Raw genomic sequence first — 19,573 nt, 5'->3', positions numbered from 1 at the left:
TTTCTATAGAGATAAAATTTTGGCAAAATTTTCTATAGAGATAAAATTTTGACAAAATTTTCTATAGAGATAAAATTTTGAAAAAAATTTCTATAGAGATAAAATTTTGACAAAATTTTCTATAGATACAACAATTTGACAAAATTTTCTATACAGATAAAATTTTGACAAAATTTTCTATAGAGATAAAATTTTGACAACATTTTCTATAGAGATAAAATTTTGAAAAAAATTTCTATAGAGATAAAATTTTGACAAAATTTTCTATAGATACAACAATTTGACAAAATTTTCTATACAGATAAAATTTTGACAAAATTTTCTATAGAGATAAAATTTTGACAACATTTTCTATACAGATAAAATTTTGACAACATTTTCTATAGAGATAAAATTTTGACAAAATTTTCTATAGTGATAAAATTTTGACAAAATTTTCTATAGATATAAAATTTTGATAAAATTTTCTATAGAGATAAAATTTTGACAACATTTTCGATAGGGATAAAATTTTGACAAAATTTTCGATAGGGATAAAATTTTGACAAAATTTTCTATAGAGATAAAATTTTCACAAAATTTCCTCTAGATACAAAAATTTGACAAAATTTTCTATAGAGATAAAATTCTGACAAAATTTTCTATAGAGATAAAATTTTGACAAAATTTTCTATAGAGATAAAATTTTGACAAAATTTTCTATAGAGATACAATTTTGACAAAATTTTCTATAGAGATAAAATTTTGACAACATTTTCTATAGATAAAATTTTCTATAGAAATAAAATTTTGACAAAATTGTTTATAGAGATGAAATTTTGACAAAATTTTCTATTAATAATTTCTAAAAATAAAATTTTAACAACATTTTCTATATTTCTATAGAGATAAAATTTTGACAAAATTTTTTATAGAGATAACATTTTGACAAAATTTTCTATATAGAAATAAAATGTTGACAAAAAATAAAATACAATACCTCAAAATACAAGCAGACTACATCATCAAAAGAAACCTCTTCTGAAAAATTCCAAACATACCTTTTGACCTGCACTTCAATCAGTAATATATTTTGGTTTTGCAGTTGAATCATTGTGTTCTGTAAGTTAACAGTTCAGTCAATGACATTGGAAAGTGTACGGTTCAATCAGGTCTTCAATTCAATCAATCATAGGGTTCAACTGTTCAAAACTTTGGCTGACATCTTTGGGTTTGCAGTTAAACCACAAAAATCCTATGTTAACATAGTGCTCGTTTTGTAATATAGAATGAGACCATCTCCTAATCTATGTAAAGTTTTCTTTTCGTAGAAAATTAAAATTATATTAGAAAAATTTCAATTTGAGTAATTTATTCACATGTACTCTTTTGGTTTTATATTTTCGGTAATGAGCGAAGACCTTGGGGTATTTTTTATTCGTTCAAGTGTCGTAAAAAAAGTCCGAGAAATAAAGCCTAGACAAAACACATCCTAAGTTTCTCAGTAAGTAATTCAAATTCGCTTTTTTAATAGTATGATTCAAATTTCAGATTTATTTGCAATGATTTTTCTTTTGTATGTTTTTATTTTTTTATATATATTATTAATGTATAATGTGATTTGACTTGTTTGATTTGGCCTAGGCTGCTGTTTGTTCTAGGATTTTAGTTTCTACAAAAAAAAAGGAATAAATTAAAAATCTTTAAACAGCTTTGTCCAGAAAAAAATTATCAAGTAAAAATTCTTTACAAATAAACTTATACAAGAGAAGAATATATATAATTCGATTTAAATTAGATAAAGGAGTTTGCAAATATTATAAGTCTTCTTTTCATTATCTTTGAATACTGCCAACACAACACAGCAAAGTGTTAATACGTTTCCGACAGTTTAATTTGAATGATTCTTTGTTGTGTTAATATGATGTACCGATAAACATCTATTACCTAAGTTCTATTCCATGCTAGCAGCTATATAAGATGTTCGGTTAAAAAAAAGGTTATAGTCGATCAAAAATAAAAAAATGTATAAATATATATGCGTTGAAATTATATATGTATATCATGTCTTCACTTTATATATGCTGCTGCTACTGGAGTTTTGCTCAATAATTGCTAATCTCTGTGGGAATTTGATCGTGAACGTGAAATCGAGGAACCACCTCCACCGCCATGTCTGCGAGAAGACTCTGTACGGCTACGTTTTGAATGAGTGATGCGTTTGGGAGACGGTGAATCGTGTTCGTAACGTCTTTTTGGCGATGGCGAGTCAGCAACGGATGGACCTCCCCCACCATTACGATCTTCTTCACTGTATCTGTAGGCCGATTCTCCATTTTCTCGACCATTTTCACGTGATCGACCATATGCTTCTCTGGCTTTTCGTGATGTTTCCCTAGTTGCTGAAACAGAACGGCTGCGTGAACGTGATACAGATCTAGAATGGGATCGACGACCTCTCGATGCACTGCGGGAACGACTGCGAGAATGTCTGTGGTGTAAAGAAAACGAAAAATAGTATACAGTTTAATTTATATATGAAAATAGGTACTTTTAGATACATTTGTATATATTGAAGATATGTCTAAATCGGAGCTGTTAAGGCTGACGTCTTTTGTGTTTTAGGACATTTGAAAAAGTCTTCTATAGAAAGGAATTTTACGATTTCTATATTTCTTGGGAGGCACCTTCCCAACAAATATTTACCATTCACTACGTAATCACAATAATAAAATTGAGTTGTAGTCGACTTTTATAAATTTAGGAAAGGTCTACTACAACCGCGGATGGCACCCTTGGTAGAATTCTACCAAAAATGGAGATATTTGTTTGTTTTGTGGTAGATTAATAGATTTTTCAAAATCTTCACCGCCAAATACAAGTATTCAACATTGTTATAGTATTTAATATCGAAACGTATATAATATCAACATGTCTTTAATTTCGTACTGTATTTAAAGTCCAACACCGCGATCTGTGACGAATGGCTTTGTGATAGTAGACTAGTCATTAATGCGGCTAAGACTAAGGCGATGTTGTTTGGTTCACCACATAGTCATGACATTTGTATTAGGATAAATGGTACGTTGATTGAATTTGTAGAGGAAATGAAATGTCTTGGGGTTATTTTCAATACCCATTTGGACTACTCATCGCATGTGAATTCCATTTTATCTTGAGTTGTTTTCCTCCTTAGAAGACAATACTCCACTAATATATACTTACCTACTCATATTCGAAAGAATGTGGCTTTTGCTTACTTGATGTCACAGATTAATTATTGTCTTGAGGTATGGTCAGGTACTACAGGGATAAATTTGCGTAGGATTGAGAGGATTATACATATGATTGTTCGCTATGTTTACCGGCTTGGGTGCTTTGATCATGTTTCCGAATATGTTGTAAAATTTCTGGGATGTCGTTTCCAAACTTATATTGACCTTCGTGTATTGCAATGTTTTCGCAAATTAATCACTTCGAATTTACCGCCGTTGTTAAGGAAGCAGTTTGTTTTTTCTAGATCTTCTAGAAATATTCAAATTGTTTTGCCACGGTGTCATTCTGGCATGTATGAGCGATCTTTTCTAATTAGAACGTCCCGCATTTGGAATTTTCTCCCACTACATCTGAAATTATTTTTTCTTTCACCTTCTGTTTTCCGCGGGGTCGTGGGGTTGATTCAGGTTTGTCTCTCATAAATTTCGCAACGCCTACTTTGTCGGATTGCCCTCAGCCTCAACCAAAGGGGAAAAGCTCGAAGAGACTCAATATGGCTGCCTCAAGGAGGGTAGTTTTTGTTTCTCGTTTTTCCCCGGAGACGACGGCTGAGGACATTGATTGTTATATTAGGTCTAGGGTCGATAGTATATCGGGTTTTAGGACTATTAGGTTGAAGTCTCAGTTCTCTGAGAATAGATCTTCATTTAAAATTATTGTCGGTGTTGATCTCTTCGATACGCTGTGTAATCGTGATTTTTGGCCTCCTAGGGCATTCGTTAAGGAGTTTGTTGATCGGTCTGATAACTTAGCTAGATTACTTAGCAGGCCTTCTCCATAGTTTTGATTTTGAGTTTGCGGTTTTGGTTATGACGGAGGCTTGGCTCAGGCCATCGGTATATGATTCTGAGATTCTTTGTGGTCGTTACTTAGTGTTCAGGAAGGATCGTATGGGTAGAATTTGTGGTGGGGTGCTAATTGGTGTCCTCGACACCTTCCCATCTGAGCGAATAGTTCTGGATGGTGTTGATGGTATTGAATTCCTTGCGGTAAGGGTAGATGTTCTGGAATTTAGGTTATTCGTTACATGCTCATATATTCCTCCGGCTTCTGAGTATTCTATCTATGAGCGTCATTTTGTGGCAATAAATAGCATTATGTCTGGGATGAATGATTCGGACAGGATCGTGGTTTTGGGCGATTTTAATTTGCCTATGGTGTCTTGGCTCGACTTGCCTGATACGGAGGCGTTGACTCCACTGACTACTTCTAGTGGATCGGAGTGGGTGACGACTTTTTTGAATCTTTTTCTTGATGCTGGTTTGGGTCAGATAAATGGAGTTATGAATTTCTTTGGGAAGATTCTTGATTTGGTTTTTGTAGGCGATCCTTATAATTTTGATTTGTCCAGATGTTGTCATGTTTCTTATCCTGAGGATAGGTATCACCCTGCTTTCTCTCTTTGCCTCTTGTATGTTGCTCATGAGTCTCAAATTGTTGCTGCTCGGGATGAGGTATTTTCACTATGTTTTAAGAAGACGAATTTCGATTTGTTGAATTCGCTTCTTTCGGGTGTTGACTGGAGCTCTGTTTGTAGATGTGATCGGTTGTCTGATATCGATATGGCTGTTGATAATTTCTACAAGGTTTTGAACGGTTTTGTGTCACGGACTGTACCTAGGCGAAGGGTGGATTTCCCTAGGAATCGGCCATGGTATTCTCCTTTGTTGACGAAACTCAGGAATGATAGGAATAGATGTTTTAGACTTTATAAGAGAACGGGATCTGATATTGATTATGTTCGGTACTCTGTCGCTAGGTCTATTTATAATATGGAATCAAGAGCGTGTTATGTTCGTAACATTGATAAGGTTAGAGGTGACATTCATTGTAACCCGAGGTCTTTTTATGAATTTGTTAGGATGAAACGTAAGTCTTCGACTAGGCCTTCGAAGATCCGGAGAGATGGTGTTGACTTTTATGGGGACCAGTCCATTGCGGACTGTTTCGCGGGCTATTTTGAATCTGTTTATAGAAAGGTTGCTTATGATGCTGATGGTTCATATCCCTATTCTATTAGGTCGCTTGGGGTGGCAATTCCATTATTTGATAGTCTGTCTGTGTCTGGGTATTTGCGTGTGCCTGGGATAATTCTGAGGTTTTGCTCCGAATGTCTCTCTGCTCCATTGTCGATGTTATTTAATAGTTTATTGAGGTTCGGTTATTTCCCTCTAAGATGGAGGAGCTCTTTTGTCGTACCACTTCATAAGTCGGGGAGCCCCTTTGATGTGGGTAATTATAGGGGGATAGCAAAATTGAGTGCTATTCCCAAGGTTTTTGAAAAGAGGGTGACTGATGTTTTATCGCATGGCATTTCTTCGATACTGGATCCCTGCCAGCATGGTTTTCGTAAGGGCCTATCGACTACTACGAACTTGGTGGAATTTACTTCTCATGTTATTAATCAGTTTGTTGTTGGGAATCAGACTCATGTTATTTATACGGATTTTAGTAAGGCGTTTGACCGGGTGAATCATAAGCTCTTGTTATATAAGCTGGATAGGATTGGCCAGTGGATTGGCTTGGATTTCGTCGTATCTTGATTGCCGTACGCAGATTGTGTCTTTTGGTGATTCCTATTCAAGGTGCTTTGATGTCCCATCAGGTGTGCCTCAGGGTAGTCATTTGCCTAATCTTAGGAGCCGACGGACGATGTTGAGCTCCATGATGATGTATAGGTTAGTTAGTGGGGATATTCCATGTTCGGAATTGATATCTAGGATTAGGATAAATGTTCCTTTTAGGGCATCTAGGAATTACCAGTTTCTTTACATTGATTTTCAACGTTCGAATTATGCTTCTGTGGAGCCTATTCGTAGGATGTGTATTATTTTTTAATTCAATCTATCATCTAGTTGACTCTATGATGATGATATGATGAAGTCTAGAATTTTAGCATATTTGGATAACTAATACATTAGTTTTATTGAATAACCTAATATTTGATCTTGTGTTTTAATATACCAGGCTGATGAGTCCTTCTCTGTAGCTGGTCAAATCCCTCTGCCTCCACCCCGCCATGGTCCGGATCATGGTGTGTGCGCTGTCCCTACGTCATGGGGACGAGGCCCTCACGGTCGGAATGGGCGGGAAAGTGGGCGATGGGACCGTTCGAAGAAAAAAAGGTTTTTGGAATTTAGTGCAATCAATTCCTAATACATTGTTAATGGGTTTTTTTCCATTACTTTGATTAAAATGTTTGTTTTTGGCTGGGGAGCCATATTTATGCTTTTGTTTATATAATCATTATTATTCGTTTGTAAATAGTATATAACTTGGTTTCATTATTAATATGAAACAGGATTATAATGCTATGTAATATTGATAAATTGGGCTTTTTGGCTTTTAATATTGCAATAAATAAATGAAATAAAATAATTGGAACAGAAATTTGTGTGATTGATGTCCAAACTAAGACAAGCCAATGTAAAATGTTTTAGTTGTTTTTCCATTAGTCGTTTTATATATAGTCCGTAGACTGGATTGCTTGTACTGTGCCAACATACATAGAAAAAATATCACCAAAATATTCCTAATTAAAAAGTTGATCAAAGTTGAAAACTTTTCAATTAAAAAAATAATTGATACTATTAACCTTTTAATCAAACTAGAAACATTAAGTCTATTAAGACAATGATTGAATTTTTTAAAATTTTCAATCAAAAAATTAATTGATACAATTAGCTTCTTAATCAAACTAGGAAGAGTAAGACAGTTAAAAAATTATGGATATATATTTTTTTTTAATTAATAAATTTTTTTGAAACTATACTTTTTAGAATCAAACTAAAAAAGATTAAAAATAGTTATAGAAAGTGATTGAAATATAATATAGCGATTAAACTCGGCAACTCTGAAAACCGGACACCTCCCAAACGTGGATAGTTGTCTAGGAACGTTTACTATATTAACACATTAAAATTAACCTCTCATACCTGGACACCTCTCAAATGTTGATAAAATTAAGGCGACTGTAGGTGTCCACTTTTCAGACGTTTCACTGTAATTAAATAAATCTCCCTGTGAGTAAATATTCGGGATCGTCGGAACTACGGCCAATATGTAGAAAATTATGTTGAACAAAAAAAAATATAGCAAAAAATGCTGTTTACTATGGTAATGGGACCTTTTATATTCTTTCATAGGTGCAAATGTTAAAAAGATTTCAAAAGCCTAAAAACATCTGCCATAGACATAATCGTCACCTACTATTGATGTAGCTATTTTTGCAAATAACTTTGTATTATTTATCTTTGTATAATAATAATTTAATTGGCCTTATGGACTGTGTATTATGAATTTTTGAAATAAATAAATACAAAAGAATTGAATTTATGATAGATGTGTATTTTTTCAAATAGGATTTCATACAAATTTGGTAAAATCTTTAATAAAAAATACATTAATCTAATGTACAGACTCAAAGAGCTCCAAAGCAGAAGACTTAATTACTAATAAAATTTTAGTACGTAAAAATAATAACTATTTTAAATGGCTAAACAACAAATATGTAATAACTAAACCTAGTCGTCAGTTTGTTGCTTATCTTTTTTGGACTTTTTCTTTTTCGAGGGCGTTGGTGTTTCTACTTCTGTAGCCTCTTCTGGGGCTTCTTGGTCCTTATTTTTGTTTTTCTTCTTCTTCTTTTTCTTTTCGGATTTCACATCCTCAGTAGCTTCTTCAGCAGCAACGTCGCCATCGTCTTCCTCAGCTTCAATTTTAGGTGCCTTAACAGGTGTGCTAAAGTCGGCAGACTCTGAATGTTTACGTTTCTTAGCGGGTATCGTACTATCAGCTTCAGGTTCATATGTAAAGACCTCACTATAATGGAATGAGAAAAAATTAATTAATATTGACTTTCTCATTGTCTAAGTATGCTTTTTTCATCCACATTTGCTTTCAGACAGCCAAGGTTTATCATCATGATAATAATCAGATAATTGCGAAACCTTATGGATATCATCATGTAGATGTGGGCAAATAAAAAGCACAAGAACAATAATTGTCTACACTTACCTTTTAGATTGATATTTCTCAAATTTAGCCTTTGCTTTGCCAGTTCCAGAGAGTTTACGTAAGTTTCCTTCCTCAAGTAGTCGGAGGCGTGCTTCTAATTTCACTTTGTGGGTAGCACCAAGTTCAAAGGATGCTTCTTCACCAAATGCGTCCACTCGAGTAGCAAGAGATGCTTTGGCTGCTAATGAACGAGACATTTTGCCTTTGTTTTTCAAACTTGCCTGACCAACCAACTGGGCATGGAAGATTAAACCATACTTGGGTGTATCCTTTTTAGTTTTAAGTGCCCGGAAAAGTGCCTTCTCAGCACCCAAGATTTGTACTGTAGATGAGGGATGTTTGGCCAAATTAATCAAAGATCCTGCGTGGGCAATCAAGCGGGCACCAACCGTTTCTCCTACCAAAACTGTTAAATTGGGCGCCATTGCCATCATGCGTGTTTTCAAATAATCATATAAATGTGATCTGTAGTCATTAATTGATAATATTTCATCACACAAGCATTGTATGTTCATGATATCCTCCTCGGAAATCTCTGTACCCATTGAGATTTCAGCGGCTTCTTTCACCTTTTCTTCAACCTCTTCGGGCAGTATGTCCGACAGATCTGACGCGGCCATATTTTCCCTCGTGCCAACCAATTTAATTGTTTTTATAAATGCAATGTTATCGGTGATGATCTTACCCAGTTCGGGGAAGTGCCATCCGTACCACTCACGTGCTCTCATCATATAGTTGTTCAATTCTTTGTCCAAATCATCCAACAAGCATTGTGCCTGCACAATCATTGTATCGATTTTGTCAGGAGAAAATTTCAATTTATAGCGCGACAAACTATGTGCTAAACCCAAGGCCATAGCCGTCATCTCTTTTTTGGGCAAGCCACCCAATAGGCTATCAGCCTGTTGACGTATACACCTCATCAGCTCTTGAACGCCTGTGTTGTAAACACATTGTACGGAAAACTTCTCCTTGATGGCGTTACCCAATTTGGCGTCTGCAACCAGCAATGATTCTTGAACTTCATCGTTTAATAGTTTCTTAAGAGTCTTCTTTAGTGGTTTGGACACCTTTCCCTCAACAGCAGCTGTGGCTGCAGCCAATGCTTCTGTGGTGTCATTAAATTTTTCAAAATGCTTCAATTTTAATAGTTTGTTGGCCTTTTCCGGTGTCTGGAACTCCAAATAGAGGTTATCCACTTCTTGCACCTTTTTCTCGTCCATTAACTTGAATATGGCGTAACCCGCCGGTGTCTCGTAAAGCACAAACATCTTGTGTAGATGTTATATTTTCTTTTTTTATTAATTTCACTCCTTAGTTTAATTATCTAAAAGTATTCACTTATATTTCATTCAACTAATACGCCCGTGGCAAAATATTTTACAGGTCCACGCGCTTTCGTTGAAAATCCAAAATGAAAGCAGGCGCAGTAAAAACACGTGTGAGCAGACATTTTGATGCCACAAAAGCGACACCTACATTAAACCTTTTTGAACAAAATATCAACTCTGTAAAACTAGCCAAGTGGCAACACCAAATATGGAGTGACAACACTGCCGGGATGAAAAACAAACACAACAGCTTGAATTCAATACACTTTCTTACTTAAGTTGGAATTGCCGCGCTAAGTAGTCAATTTTTCACAATTACTTTTCTTCGTCAATTCATTTTACACAAAGTAAACATTTTTATTTAATTTTAATATACATTGGATCATTCCCCATAAAGTAATAATAAAATTTGCACAAAATAGATACAATATTATTCTGTTAATAATAATTTTGATTTTAGCGTTTAAACTCGAACTTAGTACCCACCTTTAAGGTGAGTATTTAGATCGAGTTTAGCCGCTAAGGCCAGTATTAAGGTTAGTACTAAGTACGAGTTTAGCCGCTAAAATCAAAACGAAATCTGCAAAAACAGATTCTTCTTATTGCAAATTTTATTATAACTTCATGCGGAATGAACCATTGCCAAAATTGAAAATGTTTATTTTCAGTGAAATGAGTAATTAGAGAAAAGTAAACGTGAAAAATTGTCAATTTAGCGAGATAATGCCAACTGAATACTGGCCTTTAAGTTGGAACCATTTTTTCATGGTTACTTTTCTTTAATAATTTATTTCACCGAAAATAAACATTTTTAATTTTTTCATTGGATCATTCCACATCAAGTTATAATAAAATTTGCATCGAGATATAATTTAATTCTGTTTTTGCAGATTTAGTTTTGATTTTAGTGGCTAATCTCGTACTTAGTACAATGGTGGAAAATTTTATTTTTTACTTTTATTTTACGATTTTAGAAAAGTTTTGAATTTGCTTCTCATAGCTCGAATATTGGTGAATAATTTCACCAGCATTTCTCTAATGCTTATGTTTAATGGGTTTTGAAGAAATACTACCAAAGTTTTCTATAATAACAAAGGTCGGGAAAAACTGCAATTCTATGGATCTTATTAAACACATGGTTTTTAAATACTTAAGAATTAAAAATTACAGGATATACATTTAGTTTTTTTAACCCCTTTTTGAAAAACTTGCTCAAAAAATGAAAAAAATTATAATTCTAAGGCGCCAACAAGGCAAACTTATTACGAAATAATTAGGAACATTTCTGCTTTTGGAGCAAATACCACACACAATCACTTATTGATGGCACTGAAAATGCTCACAACATATAAACTTAAGTTGCTGCTTTCTTTAATGAGAACTTCAAACTACTGAAATACGATATCCAAGGCATATTAAAGGTAAAGTCACGAGCAAGCGTGTGTACACCCCCCCCCCCATGATATTAATAATGTCAAACTAAAATGGCAGATCACTCAAGTTTTGTTTGTATGTGTAGTGTTGTTATGTTTGTGTATGTGTAGTGTTGTTGTATTGTTGAATGCATATATAAAACATCAACATTGTTGAATACTAAACGTAAACAAAGCCTTTGACAAGATGAATGTCCATATTAGTCACCTGATTGCATGACTTTACCTCTTTAATATGCCTTGTACGATATCTTTATAGAAAAAGAAATTCTTGCGATTTTCGATTTGGAATATCGGATCTAGGAGGTATACAACTGAATAGACATTTGAACAGAGTCAACGTTTTCTATAAAAAATAAAAAACTATTGCTTGTGCATTGATTTCAAACATTTTTCAAATGTTTGAGTCTGGTGTGAATTTTTTCTAATCAAATGACTTGTGTGATGAGCCCTTGTATAATGGTGGCTTGTTGCCATATTTCTGTTGATACAATTTTTAACATTGCATTGAATAGTGGAAAAAAAGTCAACGAGCCTCCACGTGTGTTAAGAACTCAACAGTCTTGTTAAGATCACCGAGGAATAAGAAAAAGAAATGGGTTGATAGTTGAAGGAAAAAAACTATTCTTGAAAGTAAGTGCAACTATAAAAATGTTATGCTTTAATTTTATGATGATACATAAAAGGTTTCGCATTTATCTGAAAATTATTTATTGGATGATAAACCTTGGCTGTCTGAGAAAATTATTTTATTTATGTACTGGAATATTGTTTTATTTTGTTTCTAATAATCTCTACATTAGTTTCAGATGTCCTAACCAAGACCATGGGGGAAAAGGATAAACTTTTCTTGATGATTTGACTTTTCTTTGCAAATACCAAGGATGAAGGACGGTACTTCCAATAAAATAGAAGAAAAGGTATGCTTAGATTCTTAGCAAGTTCATTTTTATTACAAATGATGAATTTAATTTTATGATGATACATAAAAGGTTTCGCATTTATCTGAAAATTATTTATTGGATGATAAACCTTGGCTGTCTGAGAAAATTATTTTATTTATGTATTGGAATATTGTTTTATTTTGTTTCTAATAATCTCTACATTAGTTTCAGATGTCCTAACAAAGACCATGGGGGAAAAGGATAAACTTTTTTTTGATGATTTGACTTTTCTTTGACAAATACCAAGGATGAAGGACGGTACTTTTAATAAAATAGAAGAGAAGGTATGATTAGATTCTTAGCAAGTTCTTTTTTATTACAAATGATGAATTTAATAAGGTTTCGCATTTGTCTGAATGTCCTATGACGATACACCTTGGCTGTCTGAAAAACAAAAAACGAAACACTTCCGAAATCCTATTCGTATATATTTCATTATCACCCATTTATTTCAGAAATAATTAAAATCATCCATGGAAATTTGGAAGGACTGAACGATGGAAGAGTGAAAGATCAAACACGTTGACAAAAATGTTACGAATGCTTAGCGGGCACGTTTCTCAAATTCTTCAATTCTAGTTACAAAAAATTAAATGAAATGTACAACGAAAAATAAATAAAACTTATCACGTGAACTGTTATAATTACGAAGTTTAATTTGATTCTAAAGTTTAGGAATAGATATTGAGATTGTACTCCAAAAGAAAATATAAATTAGAGATGTGCGCGTGAATGAAATTTCACGCACATTCACGAAGTCAAATATTTATTCACGCACGATAAGTGTCGTAGCGGCTCACAGTTCACGAAATGAAAAGCAGTAATCACGCACGAAGTACTTTTACAGACTCACGCACGATTCCCGACAATTCACGTGACTCACGACATTTTCCCACGGGGAATGAACAAGGGTAAGAAAATTCATAAATAAAATAGAGTTCGAAATTTGTTAGTTCTTCCCTCGTTACAATTTCTTTCAGCTAAGTAAAATCACAACCCGAAATCAAGTAATTATTTTGCCGAGAATATCATCGTTAATATATGAGCGGTCATTTATTGTAAGGATTTGTAGGTTATGGAACTCTCTTCCGGTTTCCTTAAAGGCATTTGACTTCTCGAACCCACTTTTTAGGAGAAAACTAATGGACCACTTCAATCAATAAAGTCACATACCATATAGTACCATATTTTCTTAATAGACTAACAAAATATTTTCTTATGATTATTGAATAATTATTGTTACATGTATATTTTTTTGTAATATGAAATTTATGAATGAACTAAATATCATTACACTTTTTAATATAATAATCGTATATGGCCAATATTGGCTCGATTATAATGGATTAAATAAAAAAAAATAAAAAAAAAATCTTTCGAACGACATGTCAATACTGAAGGGGGGTAATATAAAATTATCTGATAAGAAAATTTTATATTTTTATTAAAAATAACAATTATTATTTCGAAACCCACTCGATTTAAACCAAGTAGTATGTGGGTGCCAGAGCTCGACCGAAGCGGGGTTTTTTGGCCGAAGCCGATATTCGGCAAAAAAAAGCAATAATCGGCCGAAGTCGATTATTTTCCTCCAATTTGTAATTAAAGAAATTTGGATTATTTTAGTTCAATATTAGAATATGTTTTCAACAAATGCATAAATATGTTACAATAATAAAAGGTAATTCAGTCCAGCAGTTTGATACTATAATGACAAAAAATGATTTTTTACAATTATTTTTTTGTACTGGGTGTTTTGACCGAGACAAATTCAACACTTGGACAAATCAATATCAAATAAATTATTCAAAAAGCTTCGGTTAATCAGCCTCTTGACGTCGAAGGCCGATTCGTGGCCGATTATAGATTTTTGGCCGAATGCCGAAGCCGATGCTTCGGTCGAGCTCTAGTGGGTGCCCCACAGTACCACTATCGAATAATTATTGAAGTTTTTAAACGCCTACTATTCGAGACACCAAAAATTAAATGTGAATTTTGTATACATAGCGAAGAAGGGAATTTCTCAAATAAGTAAAGATGCATGTTTTAGATAAATTATTCTTAATTTCATTATCTATAGTAATGATATTGTGAATATTTATAACAAACTTAAGTGGAATTAATGAGAATCGTAAATTTGCAAAGAACCACATAAAATATTGTGTACAGGCAAGGGCGACTTTCAACAGATTGTGAGGACATTAGCTGTCAATCTTAGCGGTTCTGCACCACAGTTCAAAAAGTCCAAGCGATTTCAAATCCATGCAATTATTCAAAATCAGTCATAGGTAAAGGATTACTACGACTATAAAACAATCCGGCATATATAACTAGAATACTAATCTTTATCATATTTTATACTCTTAATTTATTGCAAAATTTTGCTCAGGAAGCTTACAGGTTCGTCATTGGCAATTTCTGTCTCATATTTATTTATTATTTCGTTAGAAATGTATTTCGCTAGAGTTTTTTGCTAGATTTGTAGGTTTTAAGTTTTTGTTTTATAGTTTTAGGATTTTTAAATTTTTTGTACTCAGTATCTTGGTAGTTTTTGATATATGTAATTTATAATTTAAATCACGAATTCCTATATTAAATATCTATCATTATATGACCCATGGGGGCTCAGTTTTTTTTACATAAATAAATAGGCAGCACCTGGCCCTGAGCACAATATTAGTAACAAAGTATCAGAGATATTTAAATCTGAGTCAGGTTTTGCTCATTACTTTTCGCTCTCAATTATTATTTTGATTTAAGTTTAACTTTAACAACGTATTCTGATGTTTTTGCCTGCAAGGAATTTTTGTAATACGATGACACAAAATAAATAATGTCTCATAAAAAGGAGTGAAATTTTGGGCTCTGTGGTCATATGAGAGTATATCGGGAGAAAGATATATGAAAGCTTTATCTAAATCTGGAACGATTTGAAATGAATTTGGCACACACATCTACAATGTCAATTCTACTCTCTGTTTCTGTCAATAACCGAAGCGAAACGTTTATCTAGTCAAAAGACACTAAATCGGGCGAGAGATACATAAGTGTGGGGACTATATCTATATATATTAACGCGGATGTAAAGCAAGCTTTTGATCGGGTTTGGCACCAGGGCTTACTATTTAAACTAAAACGATCACTACCAGCTCCGTTTTATATAATTCTTAAAAAGTATCTTGATGAGAGGAACTTTTGTGTATGCTTTAATGAAACTTCTTCTGAGTTTGGCAGAATGAATTCAGGAGTTCCACAAGAAAGTGTATAGTGACCAGTTCTTTATACAGTTTATACGGCTGATATGCCAACCAATAACAATATATAATTTAGTTCAAGGTGAACTGAACCGTATCTATGACAGGTGTATGAAGTGGAAAATTATGTTGAATGCTGAAAAATCTGCTCATGTCACATTTACTCTTAGGTTGGATGATAGGTTATGTGGCAGCCCGATGTATCAGGCTCACTTAGACTATTCAGTACATTGTGATAGGTTGGATGATAGTAGACATTTGTTTTTAAACAGGAGCATTATTCCCAAAGCAGGCAGTGTCTAATATTTGGGCCTTCACTTTGATAAAAAGCTTAACTGGAAAGATCATGCCGTTGCCAAAAGGAAGCAGTTGGATTATAATCTAAAGAAAATGTATTGGCTATTGGGAAAACGTTTTGAAAACAAAATAATGCTGTATAAAGCAATTCTGAAACCGATACGAACTTATGGCATCCAAATATTGGGTATTAAAGATCACTACATAGAAAAAAATTGAATAGGTTCGAGAATATGGGAAAGTCCAGTTTTTTTCTCTTTCTTATGCATTTAAAATAATAATAAATATTGAAAAAATCAAAAATTGTACTCACCGCCTCCTGCTACGTCCATGTCGATGACAGTCTCGCGCATAATGTCCGCGGTCACCACAATCATAGCATTTACTGTCCCCTCCACTAGCACCGCTGCTGCCAACACCTCCACCTCCATTCCTACTTCCCCCACCAATTCCACGACCGGCACCTCCTCCCCCACCACCGTAGCGGTCGGCACCACCTCCTCCTCTTCGGTCGCCACCGCTACGGCCAGGCTTAGTGCTTTTCCCAGTAGACAACTCTACACGAGCACGCCGGCCACAAATTGTTCGCCCGTCTAAACCTCGTACTGCATCTGCTGCATCACGGGCATCTTCGAATTCTACAAATGCAAAACCTGGCGGTGAACGAGCAATCCATACACTGCGCAAGGGACCATATGCTCCAAATGCATATTCCAATTCATTCTTGCGAGCACTGTTTCCCAGATCACCTACATACACCTTTCGGTCAGTGGGATAACGTGACATTTTCTTCGACTAAAAAAACAAAGAAGAAGACATTTGAGTATATCCAAATTGAAAACATTTTTGTACAATTGTACAGAAATTTATTTTATTTAAATTATGCATATTCGAATAGCAAAATTTTAATAAAACTTATCACAACATTTCGATGTCCTCATTCCAGAGTATGCTAAGTCGACTTAGCATTTTTTGATGGAGTTCGTTGTTTTTATTCGGATTGATGTGAATTGCATCCTGTCAAAATTCGAATTTATTGGACACTTCTATCAAAAGTTATGGTTAATATTGTGCGTAGCCTGTGACTAAAGTTTTAAAAATTTCCAATCTAAAAAGGGCAAAAAGCTTTGCTCGGTCTATAGAGGTCTAGGTCATTTTCAGCCATGTTCTATTATCACTATTTTGAATTCGTACATACTAAAAAAAAAACTACAATAAACATGATTTTAAGACCGAAAAAAGTGAATTTATATCTTATACGGTTTTTGAGAAATAAAAAAAAACTTTGAACTTCTTTCCTGTAATTTTCACGTACTTTGGAATGGAGACATCGATTTGTTTTACATTTTTATAAGGATAGTTAATTTTGCCTTTAATATACCAAGCTTTTTAGATAGAAAAGATTCCCAGTCAATGATGTCAAAAGATCACAGGACAATAGCAATTTCCAAACCAACTCTCCATATCCTAGCTATGGTTTTCTTCTAGTTCCAAGGCATCAAGGTCTCAATCCCTGAAAAAGTTAGGCAGCTCCAGAATGTACAATTAGAGTTCTAAGCATCTAGGACCTATGCTTTAAGAACCAATTACGTATGGCGCTTTAATGTATACAATCGCTCCTCAAGTCATTCGTTCTTCGTAGATTCATTCTTTACGCAAACGTTAGCTGACTTCGGAAACATAACAACAAGTAGTGGTGTAATGGCCCACGAGAAATTGGTAAAAATGTCCACTAACAATATAACAGTTGCTGCTCACTTAGGCCATTATAGGCCTACTGTGTTTCCTCAGGGTAATTTCCTAACTTCTTTTTGTTTTTGAAGTGCTATCCTTTAAAGTCGCTCAAGATCTTCCATATATCCGTCTTAAGTTGCTAAAAACATCCAACCAGAGGCCCTGATAAAAGCGATTATGTTCCATAAGCTCTCGATATTAAAATCTGATTGGAAATACACATTTACTAAAAAAAATATTACTACAATACAATTATTAGCTATTTTTCAACATATTCCAACAGTTTTTCCTTTCTGATGCGATTCGGAAGCTCGAAATGAAACAGGTTCCAACCTAATCCCACTAGGTTGTTCGATGATATGTCCTTAGGAATGAGACCAAGACGTGACCTAAAATGTACATTTATCCCGTCAATCACAAACCCATGTTAAAGTGACCGGCCCCTTCCACCCATTCTTAAAGTATGGGTGGTATCGGGAGAAGAAATGAGGGAGTTAATGCAGGCATATTCTTCTGCTAAGACGAAGAAGAAGTGTGTCGTCTTTTATATCTTGTTGAATGTGTATACATATAAATAAATAAATTAATTAAGACATACTATAAAATTGATATATAATGTTATAATAGTTGTGCCATAGACAAAATATTCACATAATCTCAAATCCTGATAAAGTTCTAAGAGGAAGAAATAAACACTTATGTTTGATTTCAACGCCGCCTTCGAATGACAAATAAGACAAAGCTAAGATCGAGTTTGTATACATTTGCAACTTCAAAACGCTATGGAAAATGTTCTAATCACACTTCACTGAAAACCGGACCTGATCTGATAATGCAAATTGAGTGTCAGAAATGTAAATAAATGGTCAAAGCGATTTCTGCGAGGGTTTATAAATATATCAATGTGGCTAAAAATGCCATATATTATTGCATATTATTGTGAATATATTTAGGTTGCGGAAAAAATCATGCCCTAATATTCCAAATCGACACATCGCACAAAATGGGTTAATTACAATTATACGGATTAAGTTGCAGAAACTTCCAAACCGGCAAACAAAGACCTAGCTATTGCAGCATGTTCACGGTAACAAATAAATATAATTTTAAATTATTTTCATTAATTTTTACCCAACAACAAACATGGTAATTTTTTCCAAGAAAAAAAAAACAAAACAGAAAAACTTTATATCTACACTTTTGTCTACATTGGTAAAGAGTACACCAAGGGTTAAATGCACAAAATCGATGCTTTTCACAAATTTTGTATCCGAGTCATTTGCTTACCATCTTGCTGGTTTTTTATTTTATTAGTTTGTTTTTAGAAGATAGATAAGTTTGTTTTCTTTTATTTTGTCTGAAAACGTATTTAAACAAGAATAATTTTTTGTAACATGCTCACGATAATGAAAATTGAGAATGTTTTCTTGTCCTTTTTTGCAGTACCAACGCGCGAATAGAGCAGCGATTATCGATATCGTCATGAATTGATGATTATACATGACGGCTTATATTCGTGTGTAAACACAACAACGCTTAATAACGATGGGCGAAACCATCAAGGAGTTATGGGCCGTTCAGACCAAAGACAATAAAAAATTTGAAATTATAAGCGAAGCCCCAACTTGTTCAAAATAACATTAAGGCTAAATTAAATACAGGATATAAATAAGAATAACAAGGATTTTTTGTCCTTATCGTGAGTGTTTGCAACGTAACATGCAATTTGTACGTATTTAAATATATTGTGTATATCATGTCTGTTCTGGGTCACACCGCATTGTGCACCACACTATATACTTTCTACACACCACACACAAAGTTAGTTGTTCTGAGTCACACGTGTGAACACTTTTTTCGGACATTTAATCGAAAAATGTGACAGCTGATTTTTTCTGCAAGCCATATTATTTGCAGACAGAAATTATAAACAAAACATATTTTGCCGGTATAAACATAAAAAATTAAAAGTAAGTGCGTAACTCAAAGCCATAAAATGCCTGCCGGATTTTTGTTAGCAGTGAATAATGTAAGGACAAGAGCAATTTATCAGGGAAAAGGAGACAATTGCGTGATGCTTCAAATCTGTTTTGATTTGTTTTTTTTTCTATCCCTCCTCAATGTTACTCATGAACAAACGATCGCCGTGTCGTTCTCGTTTTTGTTTTTGACGGCGGAGAAGTTTTAATTTTGGTTTTGGTCAAACAGTTTTTAACATCCATACATTAAAGGAAATTTAATTATAGTGGGCATAATTCGATTTTGTACAATAATATTGCAAACAAATTTTCTATCGTGGCGGCCTCCAT

The 19,573-nt window shown here is 33.8% G+C and overlaps 2 protein-coding genes, 1 long non-coding RNA gene and 3 other non-coding genes across 6 annotated transcripts; 3 read left to right on the top strand and 3 right to left on the bottom strand.

Moving 5' to 3' along the window:
• Positions 1 to 1,502: 1,502 nt before the first annotated feature.
• Positions 1,503 to 18,726, bottom strand: x16 (x16 splicing factor). Its single transcript, XM_075293704.1, has 3 exons — positions 18,552 to 18,726; positions 15,844 to 16,325; positions 1,503 to 2,470 (listed from the first exon to the last, which is right to left on the bottom strand). Exons 1-3 carry the CDS (start codon positions 18,552 to 18,554, stop codon positions 2,095 to 2,097), a joined length of 861 nt encoding a protein of 286 aa, XP_075149819.1. The 5' UTR covers positions 18,555 to 18,726; the 3' UTR covers positions 1,503 to 2,094.
• On the bottom strand, positions 7,582 to 9,711 carry nop5 (nop5 ribonucleoprotein). The gene is made up of 2 exons (XM_075293703.1): positions 8,272 to 9,711; positions 7,582 to 8,076 (listed from the first exon to the last, which is right to left on the bottom strand). The coding sequence occupies exons 1-2, from the start codon at positions 9,540 to 9,542 to the stop codon at positions 7,779 to 7,781; spliced, it is 1,569 nt and encodes a 522-aa protein (XP_075149818.1). The 5' UTR covers positions 9,543 to 9,711; the 3' UTR covers positions 7,582 to 7,778.
• On the bottom strand, positions 8,151 to 8,226 carry LOC142227707 (small nucleolar RNA SNORD53/SNORD92). Its single transcript, XR_012719992.1, has one exon. It is a non-coding gene; the product is annotated as a small nucleolar RNA SNORD53/SNORD92 (small nucleolar RNA).
• Positions 11,514 to 13,163, top strand: LOC142223865 (uncharacterized). Its single transcript, XR_012718933.1, has 5 exons — positions 11,514 to 11,668; positions 11,839 to 11,955; positions 12,145 to 12,263; positions 12,435 to 12,890; positions 12,960 to 13,163. It is a non-coding gene; the product is annotated as an uncharacterized LOC142223865 (long non-coding RNA).
• LOC142227708 (small nucleolar RNA SNORD53/SNORD92) lies at positions 11,700 to 11,778 on the top strand. The gene has a single exon (XR_012719993.1). It is a non-coding gene; the product is annotated as a small nucleolar RNA SNORD53/SNORD92 (small nucleolar RNA).
• On the top strand, positions 12,006 to 12,084 carry LOC142227709 (small nucleolar RNA SNORD53/SNORD92). Its single transcript, XR_012719994.1, has one exon. It is a non-coding gene; the product is annotated as a small nucleolar RNA SNORD53/SNORD92 (small nucleolar RNA).
• Positions 18,727 to 19,573: the final 847 nt, after the last annotated feature.

Source organism: Haematobia irritans, chromosome 2, assembly GCF_050003625.1.
Source record: "Haematobia irritans isolate KBUSLIRL chromosome 2, ASM5000362v1, whole genome shotgun sequence".
NCBI lineage: Eukaryota > Metazoa > Arthropoda > Insecta > Diptera > Muscidae > Haematobia > Haematobia irritans.
The sequence above is the reverse complement of the archived record's forward strand: the minus strand, read 5'-3'. Positions and strand labels throughout refer to the sequence as shown.